Here is a 19,107-nt window from a genome sequence, read left to right as displayed (position 1 = left end):
AAAGCTCAAAATAAAAGGTGCAATGCATCAGGAGACCCACTGACATCATCACCACCACCACCACTTCCAATTGTATTTATCTCCCACATCACCAACCTCTCCTGCCTGGAATCCTCAGTGAGGAAAGGATGAGTTATACACTTTAAAATTAAATAAATAGTTATGGTGATATAAGAGGTGGAAGAGCACTGATAGGAAAACAGTTCGGAAAGAATGATACTTGCTTCATGCTGGTATGAGTGGGATGCAATCCTGCCCTCCACAAAATCATGTGGAGCAATAGGTGAACAGGACTATTGTGGCTCAAAAAATGTATTTTGAGTGAACACTTTCCAATTAGAAGGCATTATGCTTCTCTCTTCCTGCTCCCTCCTCTGTCACACCCATGCACCACCCCCCCGCCCCAAGGATTTTAAGATAATAGCTTTATTTTGGTCTATCCTTTGGTTGAAGCTTATCAGTAAACCATTGCTAGTTATTTCCTAAATACTGGAACTATAGATTTATGACACTCTGGAAAAACCCTGGAATGATCAACTCTCTCACTCACATATACACTGTTCCTTCTAACTCATTCCTATTAAAAGATTGAGCAGATGTGTATAATTGTTGACCCACCGTGAAGACTGCATTGGTCATTTTTGTGCCTATCATATTGCTGGCTTCAATAATCATTAGTTTTCTCTCTCCTCCTCCTCTCCCCCTTTAAAACATCATTTTCAGAACCTCCAATATGCATTCCTGTCTGAAACCTTGGCAGATCCTGGCATTCAGTGTTGGCAGCACTGGATTAGATGGACCACTTCTCTGACTTATTCTAAGGCAGTTCTGAAGTTCTTAGCCCCTGTCATCTCCAGACAAGCCTGGGGAAGTTTCCTCTCTGGAAGCGATCAGGATGGAAAGCAGTGCTGAGGCAGATAGACTAATGATTTAGAGAGCAACATCGTAGAGAAACATGACAGCTCATGAGGATGTCTGTAGCTCAGAGACAGAGCACATGCTTTGCATGGAGATGATCTTTTCTGAAAGGCTTGCGTCTGGAATTGCCCAGTCTTTCCTCTCCACCATAGGCCCCATTCCTCCCCAGATCTGCTCCAGAAGGACCCCTCCCCAAACCATCTGGCACAGATTTGCGGTGGGGAACTGCATGGGGAGATGAATCCCTTCAGCAGTCATTTCCAGTCTTCCTGTTGGAAGGGCAGGACTGGATCCAATACGTTATTTCAGATTTCATTCTTCTCTTTTTACAATTTGGATTTCTCTTCTCTATCAACATACCAGTTTCCTCTCCTAATTATATGTCATGTTCTGAGAAAATAAGTATTTCAAATGATTTATTTTCCTGCTTTGTTTTACTTTTCACAATCATAAAAACTCCATGCTTTTGATTCACTTTGGCATGGATTTCTGCCTTTTTTCCAAGAAGTGAAATAACTTTCATTTTAATCAACTTTTTTTTTCAATTCTTGGTTCTTGAGCACAATTCTGTTTGAGAGCTTTAATAATAATCATTATTAAATACAATGCTTTGCATAATAAAACTAAATAACCACATAAAAAGTGTAGATGGGGCTCGGAAAGTTATCTCAGAAAGAAAATTGTTCTTGTTCCTCCCTGAATGTCATCTCCACTTTGTGCCTTTAATCCTTAGCTTATAAAAAATTTATCATGATGTGTACAAAATGAAGAAGACATTTTACTTTTTCTTCCATAATACTAGATTCTGGGGTTATCCCATGAAGCTGATTGGTAGGACACTCTGGGCAGATAAAAGGAAGGATTTCTGCACACAATGCATTAATTAAACTTTAGCATTCATTTGTAGTGGTGGCCTGCAGTCTGGATGCCGTTAAAGGAGAACTGGACATATTCATGGAAAAGGCTATCAGTGGCTACTACTCCAGATAGCTATATGCTGCCTTAAGTGTTAGCAGCTCTGTGCTTCTCCAGCCCTTTGGTGCAAGTGTTTTGGTACACTCGTGCCCTTTTCTGGGTCACCTGCGGGCTGATTAGCCACAGTGTGAACAGCATGCTGGAACAGATTATCTTGTCTGTGCCAGCATGGTCCTTTCTGTGTTCTTATACTCTAATGCAAGTGGGAAACCAAGGAAGAATCCCCCACCCTTTGGTCACAAAGCTGCTTCATTGTTATTAAATACTTAAAATAATTCTGCTCCTCACTTCAGTATTGTTATTCCCAGATGATAGGCACTTTCTACCCTGAGGCTCACAGTCTATGTTTGTATCAGAGATCTACTGGGAAGAAACAAGGGTGCAAAAAGTAGCACATGTGATCTATAATGGTCCCCCACAACAGTGTGGTACAGATTTCCTCACTCTAGGGGAAAGTGGAAGTAAAATGAAGGGCTGACTGATGACAGACTAATTCGGATATTTTCAATTGATCTCCAGTATCCTTTAGGCCCCAGCAGGAGGATGTGGTTCTTGATATTTCTTCCATGTTGGCAGCTAAAAATGTGTTCTCATGAGAACTCCAAACCAAATGACTGCAATCTATTGAAAAACCCACAGAAGTAATCCTGCCTGCTTCCAGATTAAGACTCTTCTCTGAGCTGAAACAGATAAATGGAGAGAATGATGGCCAAGCCTTCAGAAACCACAGGTCCATCTGTTTGTCTGTAATTGCTTCATATGAAGGATGGAAGAAAATTTAGGACTGGGTTTAACTGTTTCTCCCTGTTCAGTTCCATAATTTGTTTGATGCCTAGATATTCCTTAAGGGGAAATTATGGGACCACAAATTAGTTCCTAAGTGTTGATATTTGCTTTATCTCTATTAATTTCTCTCTTAAAACCATTGAGCAGCTGAGTAAGAGAGAGGGGTTTGTGGGAATCTTAGGGACCCAGTAATTTTCACTACTTCACTGAGTTATGCCTAGACCATTACAAGCCTTATGCCTAGGCCAAGCATTCAACATTTGTACTTGCAACTGCTTTCACTGCTTTTCAGAGGAACATGGAACCAAACTCTATGCATATTTACTCAGAAATAGCACAAATCTTGCTAAAGGCTGTGACAGGATTTCAGCTTTATAAGTGCAAATAACCTTCACTGAACTGGGGCGCCTGAAAACTAGCAGAACTGCTTCACAGACTTACAAAGAAAAATTCACCCATGCTGTATTATTTTTATCATTTTTAATTGTTGTTACATAGAAACATCTCATATCTGCAGATTGACAACATTTACTGAACCACAATAAGAAGACTATTAGAAAACGCAACACACTATTTGAACCAAAACACCATTTCAGAATGGTTTTAGGGGTAATGCTAAGTCACAAATATCATGCTGCATGGAAGCCCATTTGTTTGCTCACATTACTTCAGACAAGTTTTTACAAAGCAGTGTGTTCAAGATGGACTCCTTTCCTGTCCACAAGGAGCTATACACATTCTTTTCACAGATGACACATTAACATTCATGGGTTGGTTGGTGGAAGTTTTGTCTTCTGCCAAGAATGGAGACTTTCAGCCTTCCATAAGCGCATTCCACTTTGTCATGCTTTGCACCATTTTAAGCCATGCTTGATTAGTTGTGGCTGCCGGGCACAAGTTGCTCATGCCACACAAAAGAAGCTAGAAAATATGACTGAACACCATTTTTTCCCTTTAGGACACCATCACAAAACCACTTCTGTACCAGGAAGTTTCTGTAACATCCTATGGTTGCTGCTATGCATATGTAGTTGTGATGATGAGGATGATGAGATGCTTTATTTATTATTTATTTAGGAAGCTTCTATGCCGCCCCATTCGCCGAAGCCTCAGGGCAGCTCACAATAATAAATAAATAAACACCATATAAAAACAACATAATTTGAGTCGACCTGGCCAAAAAACAAAACAAACAAATAAATAATATTAACAATTAAAATAACGTTTGACTAAAAAGGTCTTCACCTGGCACCAAAAAACGAATAACGACGGCACCAGGCGGACCTCTCTGGGGAGCGCATTCCATAGATTGCTTTATGGCTAACGTTCCCTTTATGTTAGTGGAAATGTAGCAGCATTGCAGTTATTTTGTCCCAGTCATGGCTCTTCCGAACCCATCATATACCTCTGCAAGGCCCATCCCTTCACAGAGAGCATGAACATCCAGAAAGGGTCAACTACCTGGCATGTATGCTCCACATGATTGCAATTCCTGTGTGATCCACTCGGATAGTTTTCCTTTTCCAAATGTCCATGACAACATATGGATACTGTGGGGTCAGTGTGCTCTGTCACGGACAAGACTATGTGCACTGGGAGGCAGGTTGGAGGAGTATCTATTCGCAGCACTTCCTCTCCTGCTAGATCCCCACATCCAAATGGCCTTCAGGCTGATTTGAGCAGTCCATATTTTCTCCCTACAGGGCCAAAAGCAGTGCAGGGTGGAGGCAAGTTCAGAAAACTGACAGGGATAGAAGACAAAGATGCCCTTGCTTATGCCCTAATGGGAAAATGTATCCTGGTCAGCTGTTCTTACTTTATAAAGAGAGCTACCCATGTAATTTCAGCCTGCTCCCTCCATGGTCACCATCTTCAGCCATTCCATCAGGATGAACGGAAGGAAATGAGAGAGGGAAGCAGGACCATTGCTCCAAACCTACTGTTATAATTTCCCACCGTCTTCCCCATTCTTTTTCCCGTGTACGTCATCTGTTTTTAGAGTGTAAGCCTGTGGACAGGGCCTGTCTTGTTCAAACTAGTTACTCCTGGGATGGGCAGTATCATAAAAGTCCTTCAAAGACATAAATAAATACCAAGAAAGGTCACAGCTGGGGATCTTTTGTGAGCAAGAGAATGTGGGACAATCTATCAGAACACAGGAAATTAACAAAAGGATTTAACAAGGTTCCAGCTGACACTGCTTGTCTGGTGGGTTGGTTTTGTTCTGTTTTTCGTAAAACCTTTAAAGGCATGATAAATTTCATGGACAATGAAGTGACCAGAGTGATGACACAAGAGCCACTATCTAATAGTATGCTTAAACTTTGATGCCAGCAGTATTTGTACCAACTCATCCTTAATGATTTAGTAATAAACCACCACAGAGGTTTCTCACTGATCCCCAGTTTTATGGCATAAAATTATATTGGACAAATAATGAGTGTGCCAGCTGCAGAAATCAAGTGGCAAAGTACAATCACGAATGGTATGATGTGAGTTTCTATACAATGCTCATGCAAGTCTCTGTGGCTGTTCAGTGTACTCACACCACTGCTTCACTGAAGATTTATTTACCCGTTTAGTTCTTAAATTTCTATGCCACCCAATGGCCAAGTTCTCACATTGCAATATATACACACTTGGCATCTCAGCGTGCATAGTGGATGATAAGAATGGGCCTTTGTGACATATTTGCCCTAACATAACCCTGCACTCTAAGCCCTCCTTAGGTGTCCATCCTCACCATCATAAGGGGTGGCCAGGAAACCAGCATGTAACTTCTGCTGCTGCTTCCCCACTCTAGAGCAGGTTCAGTGCTTTACATCTTTCCTGTCCAGGATGCAGAGGGTGGCAGGCAGGTGGCGTAAGGGATGCCCATGGGGAAGGCAAGACCTGTGAGTGCACCCTTGTCATCTCCCCCTCATGCAGTAGGTAACACATGAATATCACACCTAGACGGAGGTGATTGCGTAACCTGGGCAGATAATCCTAATTCATGTTCCTAATTTGTCAGTACCACTTAACGCAACCCTTCATAATATGTTCATGTGCTGTTTGCATATACAGAGCTTGAGCCATCTCCAATGCACAAAGTCGGTGACCCAAATCAAGAGGACTTCCGCATCTTCATCCAACATACCTATTAAACTCAGTGGAGCATGAATAAGCAGAGCTATGTGAATCTATACCCTGATGTGCAGGCAGATTAGCAGATCTTCTTTGTTGGACTGGGAGGACAGTGTTTTGTAAAAGGATCTGACTCAGTCACAGAACTTCCAAAGCATTCCCAACTAGAAAACGTAATTTCAGGAAATCAGTGCTTTTTCGTCTGAAGAAACAACACACCATTGACATTCCTGATCTTAGTGCATCCTTGTCACTTATGTACAGCAATTCCAGTCAAACATTAATTCCTCAACAGGTATTAGGAGAGGGAAAATATCCCTAGTCCTTATTAAACCAATGTGAAGATAAATTAATACAAGTTCATCCCTAAACCATGGGATCTGTGTTAAGAAATTTAGGCAAGCAACACCATTGATAGTTAAAAGCAACTTATCCCAAGCTCAGGTGTGCATCGATTAAATCACAATGAAGCATCTTGTTTGGGGTTATGCCCATTCAGCAGTGTTGTCATGGCAACAGTGTTCCTGGCATTGTTCTCCACAGAAGTCATTCGAATGGCTGAGGAACTGTTCAGGTAACTGGCAGATCTTGGTTGATGTGGCATCAAGTGACAGCAAAGCTGGCTGTTGAAATGCCGCCTAAAGCTCTCGCTGAGGAAATAGAGAGCAAAGGGGTTGACGCATGAATTGCAGAAGCTGAGCACTCGGGCTACCAAGGTGATGATCATGTGGCCAAGTGATGGGTCAATCTTTTTGTAGTTAAAGGACCGATACATGTACAGTACATGGGTAGGCAACCAGCATACAGCAAAAAGGCCAACGAAGACTAATACAATTTTGGCCAGACGCTTTCGAGTTTCCATCTAGAGTAATAAAATGAGCAAAAACAGCTAGTCACAAGAAATTGAACGGTTCCATGGCAAAGACCTGATCAAACCAGAGAACATTAGGTTCTCCGGCAACTTTCACAATGTGTTCATGTACAATCCAAAAAAGTTCAGCACAGCGGGAACTTTTACACTAATTCATTCTCAGATGCTTTCATGTACAGATTGTTGTTCTCACAGCATTGGGCCGCACATGCCTTGACAGGGCAACCAACTCTCGATCTTACCAACAGCGTGTTGAAAGGGAAACAGATGGCCAACTTTCATTCAGCTCTTCCACCTAACCCCAAGCAGGTCAGAGATCACCTTCTGCCAGCTGTCTGTTGAACCGCTTTCAGACCGAATGCGATTCTGAAGAAGAATTTTGGAGGCCACATTGGGGCAGGGGCGGAGGAGGAAGGAGAAAACTAAACATTTCATGGAGCTTAAAGCTCTTATTGCCAGTAACTAAGCCTTAAAGAGGGACTTAGACCATTTAGAAGGGGGGGAAATGCTGTAAAGCCAATAAACTGCCAAACTGATGTCTGGGGAAAGGGGAAGGAGCAGGGTGAACTGAGGAAATGGATTGGGACTCTCAAAAGACCAGATGTAGCCCCTGGGCCTGCAGTTCTCCACAGCAGCATGATTTGCACAATGCTGTGATTCAGCAAGGCTACCCAGCCATTTCCGAGTGTATGATGAACACCCAGAAGAATAGAAAGAATAGATGACTGTCAGGCAGAAATGTCCTTCTGTCGTAGGGCTGCAGGTGCTTTGCCCTTTCTTCCCCATCCTCCCTCACTGTCAGCTGCACTGACTAAAGCTGATGGGAGCTGTAGGCCAATATATCTGCAGGACCACAAGTTGCCCACCGCTGGTGTAATAGAATATCCCTTTTCTAATTTACCAAGAACAGCTTCAGTCCCTTGGGATGACTCATGTATTTCACATTTACAAGGTAGTTCTTCTGGTCTAATGCAACACATCATATTAACTATAGCCTTGGATACACTATGTTTGTTAATCTGAGAAGCAAATTACAATTACCAATTGTAATTGTCAAAATAGATTATACTGAAGCAATTTCTCTTGCAAGCAAGAGCATTGATTTTGGTGAAACTTGTTTCTGAATAAAAGTACTCAAGACTGCAGCACATAATAGTTATGTGTAAATTACCTGCAGTCCACTGGTTTGTACTCTATTTCAATCTTCTCCTTAGTGCTGCATAAGTTGCCTACTGCTTCTGTAGATAATGCTATGTTTTATGACAAACATGACAACCATATATACCATTCATATTAAACATTGAATCTAAATTCACAAAAAGCAACAATTAATGTATATCTTATTATTGGCTAGGCATAGGGTAAGTAAAGGATAGAATATTGACAGATAAGTCTAGCCAGTCTATTATTCAGTTAAACAAAAGGGACTCCTCCTCCTCCTCATTATTATTATTATTATTTACATTTCTACACTACCCATAATCATAGCTCTATTGAATTTGCATCCCTCATTGCTCCTTGGGAACTCAAGGAGGCATACATAATCCCCCTCTTCTTCTCACCTCACAACAAGAACCCTGTGAGGTAGGTTGGACCGAGAGTCCATGACTTAACCAAAGTCACCGAGTGAGCTCCATGGTTGAGCAGGGACTAGAACACAAATCTCCCAAGTCCCAGTCCCAGGCTCTTAACCACTTGGAGGCTCCTATGTGCCTCCTAAAACCATATAGAAACTGTGGTAGATTCTGAAGAACTATTGTCCTCATATGACAAGGCAACTTAGATAATGGAAAAGAGAAAAGGGTTCTAGTTGCAGACTGTTACAGAAAGGTATTATACAGTTTCCACTACCTGAGGGCCTAGTTCCCCAGCAGCCCCTCTGTCTGCAAAGGATATCACAGTTCTCCATCAGCTTCACTGACTTCCCATTGAAGTCCAGGCCCAATTCAAGGTGTTGGTGATGACCTATAAAGCCCTTAACAGCTTGGGTCCTGGTTACCTGAAGGAGCGCTTACATCCATATATGCCTGCCTGCCCCTTGAGATCTACGGGAGAGGCCCTTCTCCGGGAACCCTCTGTGAAGGAAATTAGGAGGGTGAGTACTCAGAGGAGGGCTTTCTCTGTGGTAGCGCCCAATCTATGGAATGCGCTCCCCAGAGAGGTCCACCTGGCGCCGTCGTTATTTGTTTTTCGGCGCAGGCGAAGACCTTTTTATTCAAACATTATTTTAATTGTTAATATTTATTTATTTTATTATTTGGCCTGGGTGACTTAATTTATATCATTTTATAGGATGTTATTTATTTATGTTTGTGAGCCACCCCAAGGCTTCAGAGAATGGGGTGGCATAGAAGTTCCCTAAATAAATAAATAAATTGCAGTTCTTAGATTCTGAGGCCTCCAAACATGAAGATGCTACTACACTGCAGCTACCTCTGTGTCCTTGCAGCTTGAAGTCGCTAAATTGAACAGCTTCCTTTGAGAAAGTATGGAGGCATGAGGTCAACCAGTATGGGCCTAACCAGTCTAAAGAGGGTCAACCTGATACTTAAAGCTCATTCGTGCTTTCCTGTTTGGAGCAACACGAGTTTTTTTAGCTCCCAGTTCCTTGGAATTTTCTGTGGTGCTTGTTCTTGGCTCTTTAGGAAACCTGGCTCCAGTTTGGTTAGAATCAAGTGGAACCTGTCTTGCCATAAGATCTCAGAACTGTAACGCACACCTTTGGAACTCCTCGGAACTCATAGGGCCCAGCATCATTGTGATAGGACTTAAGTGGCTGAAACAGAACAGTTTTATGAAAATTTTATTGTGGGTTCAGTTCATGTGAAATGGTAAAACCTGCCTGGAATTCTGTCTTAGGAAACTATAGTTATTTTTGTTTCCTTGGCATGTACCAAACATTCAACATGGTGGAAATTATTTCCAAAGTCATGTTGATGGAGAAGGGGTTTAGTTGTCAGGGATAATCACAGAACTTTCTGATAACAAATTATCAAAGTTATAAGTAGGAATACCTTAGCACCGATAGCATATTAATACTCTAAAATAAAATCTCAGCTGGCCTGCAGATTTAGGAGATGGATGAGACCTTTCAAGAACATCTCTTAACAAATGTCTTGGTGACTTACCTGTCTTTTAGATTGTTCACTGTATTCTCCAGGTAAATTATGTGCACTCTTAATTAAAGTCCTTGCAATATGGTAATAGTAGATAGAAATGATGGTGAGGGGGATAAGGAGGTATACCAAAAGTATCATCACTGAGTGGATTCTTGGGTGCAAAGCATCCTTCGAGGGATATCGTATACATTCTGTGAAACTGACATTATCTGCATCATTGATATGTGCCACTTCAGAGAAAACCGCTTCAGGAACTGCTAGCAAGATGGAAATTATCCAGATAGCAATTGCTTTGAAACAGGTCCACAGGACTGCATTGGATGTTTGAATATCCATTGGGTTTACAATTGCCTTGTACCTAAAAATATAAAAAGGGAAATGAACATTACTTCTCAAAGAATACAAGCTTTCACTGAAAGGAGACTACTTCCTTTTGAGATCCTTTGGAACCTGTAGTGGCAAGAACATACCAGCTAACAGATACGAGTCTTGTGCTCCTGTTCCAAAGGATTGTTGTCCATAAATATCCATTTTTCATATGTGTTGGAGGGAAAGGGCAGAACAGGGGCAGAGGAAGGAAAAATCAGGGGAGGAAAAAGTAACTGACTGACTGCAATATATTCTAAGTTAGAAAACCATCAAGGGATCTAGATTGACCCTAGTGGGATACAACATCATGCATTGCCATGGAAAGCTACTACTTCTTCTAGAATATAGGCTTCTCCTAGCTATCTTGACTGATATTTATTTGTTCAGAGATACCACAACATCACAGAACCCTGAACATCTTATTGGCACACTTTGTACATTTGCAATGTAAGAAGAGCCATCCTGAATCAGGTCCATCTAATCAGCCATTCTAATTACATCCCAGCAAGCCAGTTGGCTGTGGGAAGCTCACCGTAGGACATGAGTGCAAGAGCACCCTTCTCATGCTCCCCAGTAATGGGTGGCCATAGACACACTGCCTCTGACCCTGGAGGCAGCATAAAACCATCAGGACTAGGACTCATTAATAGCCTTCTCCTCCATGCATTTGTGCCATCCCCCTCTAAAGGTATCCAAATAGGTGGCCATCATTCTGTCCTGTGATAAAAAAAATCACAGTACACCTATGCACTTTGTGAAGAAGCATTTCCTTTTACCTGCCCTGATTCATGAGATGCTCCAGGATTCCAGGACTATGACAGAAGAAAGAAGAAAAGTTTCCCTGTCCACTTTCTCCACACCATGTGGAGAAAGGGGTGCACCCCTTTTGCACCCCTTTATTATGCCTCCCCTCACTCACCATTTTCTCTAAGCTAATCAGTCCCAGTCACACACGGGAGAGTTGCCCCTTGCCCTTGATCCTTTTAGTTGCTCCTTTCTCTACCCTTTCCAACTCAACAATATCCTTTTTTAGGTGCAGCGACCAGAATTATACAAAGTATTCCATGTGTCGTCACAGCATGGATTTGTATACGGGGAGCATAATCTTGAAAGTCTCCTTTCTGCATTATGCCCAAACTGGAGTTTGCCTTTTTCATACCAGCTACACACTGGATTGACATTTCCATTGAGATGGCCACCAGAAGCTCAAGTTCTTTCTAGTTTAGTCACAGCTAGTATATGCCAATCAAAACATACAGGAACTATGTATTGGAAGGGGCATTGTACCAATATGCATCACTTTACATTTGTTTAGATTAAATCACAATTGGCACTTTCCTGACCATTCTCCTCATTTGAAGAGATGGTTTTGGAGCTCTTTGCAATTCCTTTTTGTTTTAACCACCCTAAATAGTTTGCAATTATTGAGCAATCAGCAAACATCTAACTTCTAATTTCAGAACTTAGTGGGATCTGTCCCTCATTCACTGACTTCCTGTCATTCTCAGCCCAGTCTTAGAGAGTGAACTGAAATGAAAGAAAGTCCATGAAAGCTCACAGAATGAAGGTTATGCTACCAGCAGTCTTCTTCCATATCACATGCGTTTATATCATACACTCTCTGCTTTTGTTAACCAGTTACAGTGTCTCTTCTTATTCCATGACTACTAATGCTGACTAGGGATGATGGTACTTAGAGTTAGCAATATGTGAAGAATCTGGTACTACCTCTTCACCACCAAACATCTTTTGACAGCCTTTCCACCTCTAGGTCTGTGTGTGTTTTTTACATCACAGAACATAACTTCACATAGGCTTGACCTTCTGCACTTCTTACTTTAGAAATGAAGGCTACAGATCTGAAGTGCCATTGAACACAGTGGGACTTACCTCTGAATAATATGCATATGTAAGATTTCCATCCTACCATCCCATTTACTTGGAAATAAGCTCCACCTCACATCAGTGGTTCTCCCTGCCCCACTGACTGTCCAGATATAATGACTGCCGAGGCACCTGGAGCTGAAGATTTGGCCCTTTTATTACCCACTATAACCATGTACACCTTCTTGAGACTGCACAGCAAAATGTTTGCAATGTTCATGAGCACCGCTGATGTCACTACTACTGTTGACACTCGACTTGCATCAGGATATTGAAATGCTGCCATCTACTTTCCCTCTGCATAAAAATGTATTGTATGGCATGTTGACCCTGGCTGATCCTTTAATTGGTCCTTAAGGGCATCGATTTTAGCTCCACATTACAGAGATACACACACTCACTCTCCCTCTTTCAACTCTATCCTGGCAAGTGTATTGAAAACTATTTGTTTTCAGCCCTCCAGCTGCCAGTGCCTTTGAGCTTTCTACAAACAGCTGTGATTAATGACTGTCCAGGAATTTGAAGCTGGAGACTTGTTCTTTTTACTAACCATGTATTAACCAAGAAGCATGTTGATTAGATTAGGAAATCCCCTTTGTGAGTCTAAATCCTTTGGTAAATCTAGACAAGTCTTTGCTGATGGCCGCACAAGAAGAAAAAAAATAGGTTCTGGTATTTCCCAAGTTCGCAGGAAAAGGTTCAGATGGTATACATCCATATTTTTGACATCTGCAAAGCAGTGCGTGGATACAATTCCTGAGTCTAGGCCCAGATTAATGTAGTTCTTAAATACTTTGATTTTAATGAGCAGAAAAGCCTGATGCTTAACTTGCTTGGTGCTAAAAATCTCACTGGAGGTATCTTAAGGGCTAAAGAGAAAACACTCGCATTCAGATAATGGCATGTACCATTTCATCAAGCTTTCATAAAAGGCTCTTGTTTGACCATAGATGTAGCAAGCAACTGTGCAGACTCTTACATCCAGGAGCCCCATTTAGGAACAGCAAGGGAGCTGCCATGTAACTGTATTTCGGGATCAACCATGATTCTTCATCACAAATACTGCCATTTCTGGTCAACTCGCTTCTTCTGGCACTGAGTAACTATTATTAGATATAATCATGTAGGCCAGTATTGGGTTTGCAACCCATGGGCATGAATTCCTTTGATTAAAAAAGGAGGGTGAACTTTTCGACTTCTATCAAATGCTTGCTGATTTGATCATTATTAGAAGGTACACAAAATGCTTCAGTATATTGAATATTTGTCTGTTACACTGTGATGTGTCTCAAAGGACAAAATTAGATAGAAATTTCATATCTACACTCCTGGCATGCCTAACTTTTAAATAGTTAGAATGGGCAATGCAGGCGATTTGCATTTTAATCCTATGGCTATACTATGGAATGAGTTTAAAATGCAAAGCTACACATGCTCAGAGTATTTCTTTAGTGTAAGCTTTTAATGTATTTCTTTTGCTTGCTTGTTTTTGTTCAGACATATCAATGATAGAAACTGAAATATGGAGTGGTGAAAGTTGGAGTGATGGGTGGAGAGAAGAGAAATACTAGTGGTGTTTGCTCCAACTGAAGTAATCTACATGGCCATCTAAAGTCCTTCCCTGTAAGGTCATTAGGGCCAGACTCTAAATTTGCCTGGCTGCTTGTAGCAGCCTCTTGTACAGGCTGCGCAATTTTCTTCATGGTGCTGCAAGTGAACAACGCACAGGGCTGCATGCAGAATATCTGCAGTGCTGTAGAGACAGCCATCTAAATCACATGGGGAGTGGCAACAGATTAATGGCTCATCAGCCACCCCACACAGCTGTTTGCAACAAAGTGAACCCCAGAGGGCAACCACAACGTGCTGCCAAATCTTAGCAGGACTTTGATTGCTACTTTCATGCGCAGGAGGTTTCCCCTCTCCCGGGGTGGCAGGCTACACTGGAGTCTACATATTTCAGGCAAGGAATGAAAAATATTTCAGTCCCTCGAGATTCCCATAAGTTAATGTTTCTCCAAACACCACTAAAAAGATCTCAGGCTTTTGCTGGCTGTGTTCACAAGCATTTCCAATTGCCTCAGAATGAATCAAGATCCTGCCTCTTGAGCCAGGCATGTTCTGATAAGCCTGACCAATGATTATCTCTTCCAGACACAATTATTAGCAAAGAAGGGCAAATCCACATATCGGTTTCTTGCACACTTAAATGACTGAAGGGAGAAAGGCCAGTGGGCTTAGGAAAGCTGGTTTCCTCACCATTTGTCCTCATAATCCCACTGCTTTCAAAGAACCAATCTTCCCTGTTTCCTCTTAAAACCTGGGGGCAAATGCATGAATGAAAACATTGCTATGAGAGAAAGTGTCTGTGGGATATTAGAAAACGCTTCTGGCTATTGCTCTGATCAGAGATAGACTTGGTATCAAATAATATTTTTGCTCTTTTTTCTCTTTTCATAGGGTCATCACTAGTATGAAGTACCAGAAGTAACAGAAATGCCTGCAACTTTTCATTCTTCAATGGAGGATTCCATTCTCTAAGTCCACTGGCCTAATCATGCCATATAGAAAATCTTCCCAATCTTGTGTCCACGTGACTTTAGAGAGAGAGAGAGAGAGAGATTAGATCTGCATGTAATGTGTTTAGTTCAAGTATCTAGCATATTCAGAACCCTAAATGCAAGCTTGTTCTCCAAGTGCGACTGTGGATCTGGATCGTTATGCAGCCAACACAGCGTCAAGGATGCCCAAGAGGAAGGTATTAGGTAATTCCAAGTTTGGTTTGCAGAATTAAAATAGAAATCAATTAAAAAGAGGAGGTACCCACCCACCTATCTCACCCACCCCCACTACAGGCAAAAAAAACCCCCCAAACCCATTCACTAAGACTAAGCACACTCAAGCTGTTCCCAATTAAAACTGGAATGGAGCACCTTGACAGAGGACATGACTGAAGCATTCCCCTTGCAAAAGTCTTAGTACAGAAGGGTTTTTATGAGTAAGGATGTGCCTTCATTCAACAAAAACCTTAGCAATTATAAGTGGAGGCAATTGAGGGGAACAATGATTATGACTAAGGTTTCAACTTCCAGGCTACCTATCTGCAAACTTCTTATAGAACCTAAGGATTATTTTGAAGCATACTAATTTATTTCCAAATAAATACATTTTTCAGCAGGACATTTTTCAACAAAAAGTATTATGCAACCATGATGCAACCATGCTATCAAGAGGAATGAAGTTTAGATCTCCATAGCTGATCTGGTTCAAGTAGCATATGTTAGATTCCATCTGCAGGCAGCTTCTGTTTGGAGCGATGCTTCTAGTCATATTAGAAGGTGGCATTCACATTATGTTTGAAATAGGATTGAGTCCAAAGCACCCTTTTAGTTTTGTGAATTTTCATAATACCCTTTCCAATTACATCCAACTTATCCTCTAATTGTCTGTTTTTCCTAATTTGTTAAATGTTTTCTTTTCTTATCAGTTACTTGTCCCCGGCTGTTTCCTCTGTTGCATACCTTTGAGGAAAATTCCTTCTCTTTTTACAGACTATTTCGAATTCCTGTGTATCTGTATGCCCTTTTCATCTCCCTATTGGCAACATGACTCCACAGACAGGTAAAATCATAGAATGCCACTAGCTACATATGACTAATACAGTATGAAGTTTGTTTTTCATCTTTTATCAGATAGTCTTCTCAAGTTTCAAGGAAGGGATACTGCATATTATGAACTAAGGAAAGCTTGGTTTACCATAAGAAGAAAAGATGCTACACTGCTGTTTTGATGCTCCTCATATGACAACACTGAATATTCCTCAAACAAACAACCTTGGTAAGAGCCTTACATGACTTCGCTCCTTGCTTTTTCATAGACATCCAAATGAAGAATATATGCATCGAAGATCAGTTTTGAAGACCACACCTTTTCCAATGTACATACGACTGGAAAAATCCATTCCACTGGTAAGTTAGGAAAGACTCAGGCTACTGACACTCCCCATTTGTCAAAGAAAAAGCTGTGTTCAGTGTAATTCTATACAGATTTACTCAAGAGTAAATCTTTTTGTATTCAATGGGGCTTACTTCTCAGTAGACATACCTATTATTAAATTGTTCTATCCATCTGAAACCTTCATACCTGCCACAATTTTGCTTTGTAATATTGAACAGCAAAAGCATACTGGACACCCTGAGCAGTTTGTAACAGCTTTCTCAGAGCTGAGTGGGATTATGGCTTCTGAGTGTAATTGAAGTTCATGTTTCTCCCTGTTACTGAAATATCTTGTGAATAGGTATGTGTGTGCATCCTTACCACTCATTTTACGCCTCTCCCTTCACTTAGGACACCCTTCCCATCCTGTTGGCTTTCACATGCATTGGATCCAAATGCTGATCATCCCCAGTCAGTCTGGCCATTGGCTGGGAATAATGGAAGCTGTAGTGCACACTCCTGGAAGGCACTGGTTGGGGAATGAATGCATAGAGCATGGTAGATGGCAACATCCAACACTCTTGATCTAGTGCTGCTCTGCTATGCTGGAAAAGCATAGAACCCACAAAGGAATTCCAAACACATGGGGGGGCCATGGCTCAGTGGTAGAGTTTTGCATGCTGAGGGTCCCAAACCCTGATAATGTTAGAAAAATCCCTTCCTGAATCCGTGAGCTCAGCTACAGTGGGTTGAATGGACCCATACTCTAACTCATTCTAAGGCACCTTCTTGAGTGCACAAGATGTGTTTTCAGGGCTTATCCCAGAACAATTATTGTCTTGAGGTTTGTACTCAGTGTACTTTTGTACTGAAGATACACAGGGACTGGTGGACATCCAGTACAGCATTGCAGAGATGCCCATTCATTTTTCTTCCAAACTGCCTGCTCCAGACCTGTATGCCTTTAGACAGGAAGAGTCTTAATGGGGAATGCTGGAAGTTGTGTGGGGGGAGGGGATGTCTAAACTTGCATAGCATTGCACCACTCGGCTCCATTTAATGCCTTAAAAATATCAGAGGGAAGGCAGTTTCCAAAAAAGAGACTGTGCTACATGAAAGCAACATTTCTTTTATTTGTGAAGATTACTTTGCTTCCAAGTAAAGCCTTAGGAGCCAGGTTTAGGAAAAGCTAAGCACGTCCATATATCCAATAGAAGTAATGTGAGGAAGTGCCTTCTGTACATAATCAGATGCCCTCGGACTTCACACATGGTGGCAGACCTGAACCTTAGCAGTGAAAAACAAAACAAAATTTCAGCTGAGAAAAAGGTTCACCCACCACAGCTAGCGACACCAGGGTGAGCGCAGCTCTCAGGGCTCAGCTTGAGCTTTCTGGGAGCTGTCCGCACTGCTGAATCCGCTTGGGCTGAAGATGCAGTACCATGGACAGTTCCGTAACCGGTCAGACTAAAGCGAGCTTGGATACAGTCCACAACTGATGCTAGAGCCTCCATCTCAGCCTCCGGTGGTGCAACTCAAATTCAGTTCAAGCAACCAAAGAAAGGTTCACTTCTGCGTGTATGGAAGATTTCACCGTCCTGTTAAGACTGCTATTCTAGCAAAGCAGTGTGCTTTTCCCAACTACCAAAAATACAGAAATTCACCGAGGGAAGCTATTTCATTTCATTTGCCTTTCCTGAAGAAAAGGAAAATACTCGTGGGATTTTCTGATCAATTCGGCAGCCCTGTCGGCGGGGGACGGGGTTTGGTGAACAAGAATAAGATGGGGGTTTTGCATTTTCTCTGTCTTTGTGCCTGCTTGTGTTTGCTTCCCCTAGGAATACCCTTCCTTCTCTCTCTCTCCCTCTCCCTGTCTCCCCCTTTCCTCGAGGACTCGCTTCCGCACCGAGTGCTCTCCGCTCGGCCTCTGCGCTTACCTGTCGGCGCTGAGGGCGGTCAGCGTGAAGACCGAAACGCCCACCGAGGTGAGCTGGATAGCCGGGATCAGCTTGCAGCCGAGCTCGCCGAAGAACCAGTCCTCGAGCAGGAAGCGGGAGGCGTCGACGGGCACGCAGGTGAGCAGCAGCAGGAGGTCGCCGACGGCCAGGCTGGAGATGAAGATGTTGGGCACGCTGCGCGCCGCGCTCCGGCCCGCGAAGACCTTCAGCAGCGTGACGTTGCCCAGCAAGCCCACGACCATGATCAGCAGGTAGAGCGAAGGAAGCACGCAGCGGACGGCGAAGAGCGCCCGCTCTTGCGCCGACGGCGGCCCGTCCGCCCCCTCGGCCGATGCGGAGAGCCCCGGCGGGGCGGCTCGGCTGCCGTTGTCGTTGCCCTCCGCCGTCAAGTTGCCCCAGGCCGGCTCGGCGCCGCCCGGCCCCGCCGCGGCCGAGCTCAGCGGCATGGCGGACCGGCCCGCCTGCCTGCCTCGGGCCACGGGGCCCGCCTGCCGCCCGGGTGCCGTCGCCTCCTCGGGCTGCGCCGCGAGCCGAGCCCGCCTGTCCTCCTCCCGCTGCCCGCAGTCACAGAGCCCGCTCCATGCGGCGCACGCCTTTCCTGCCCCGCCGTCGGGGAAGCGCCGCCGCGGCTCCTCCTCGCGCCGCAGAGGTCGCCCTGCAAGCGGCTTTCGGCAGCTCTCCGCCCGCTGTCGGGGGCGCCCGGCAGCCGCCCGCCTCGCCCTTCTGTCTCCGGCCCCCCGAGGGCTTCGGCGTCTCCGCGCGCGGGCCACGGGCAGCTGTGCCGTCGCGCCGCAGCGGGCTCGGCTGCCGGACGGTTCTTTTGCCTGGACAGCTCCGCGCAAAGACGCCTCGCCGTCCGCGCAGCGCAAGGCGCCTCGCCTTTATAGGCGCCCGCACCCGCGCCCGCCTCCGCAAGGAGGAGCAGCGCGGAGTAAAGCCGGCCACACAGTTGGCCTCCCGGCGCGCCGCGGAGGGGGCGGCGTGGCCCGCCCCGGAGGAGAGCGCTGCGCAAGGCTTCCCCAGACACGCGCGGCAGGGGCGGCGGGGTCTGGGTGGCCGCCGCTCGATCGAGCACGTTGAGTGGAGGGGGGCGTGTCTTCTGGAGCCGATGGGCGGACGTGGCCCACTTGCGCGAAATCCTGGCTCGATCCTATGCAAGTTGAGG

General features: G+C 43.9%; 1 protein-coding gene across 1 annotated transcript; it reads right to left on the bottom strand.

Moving 5' to 3' along the window:
• Positions 1-6,265: 6,265 nt before the first annotated feature.
• NMBR (neuromedin B receptor) lies at positions 6,266-18,388 on the bottom strand. The gene is made up of 3 exons (XM_044453970.1): positions 17,922-18,388; positions 9,805-10,153; positions 6,266-6,667 (listed from the first exon to the last, which is right to left on the bottom strand). Exons 1-3 carry the CDS (start codon positions 18,386-18,388, stop codon positions 6,266-6,268), a joined length of 1,218 nt encoding a protein of 405 aa, XP_044309905.1.
• Between the last annotated feature and the right edge of the window lie 719 nt (positions 18,389-19,107).

Source organism: Varanus komodoensis, unplaced genomic scaffold (assembly GCF_004798865.1).
Source record: "Varanus komodoensis strain SLA01 unplaced genomic scaffold, ASM479886v1 scaffold1, whole genome shotgun sequence".
Lineage (NCBI taxonomy): Eukaryota > Metazoa > Chordata > Lepidosauria > Squamata > Varanidae > Varanus > Varanus komodoensis.
This window is presented reverse-complemented; position numbering and strand designations above follow the sequence as displayed.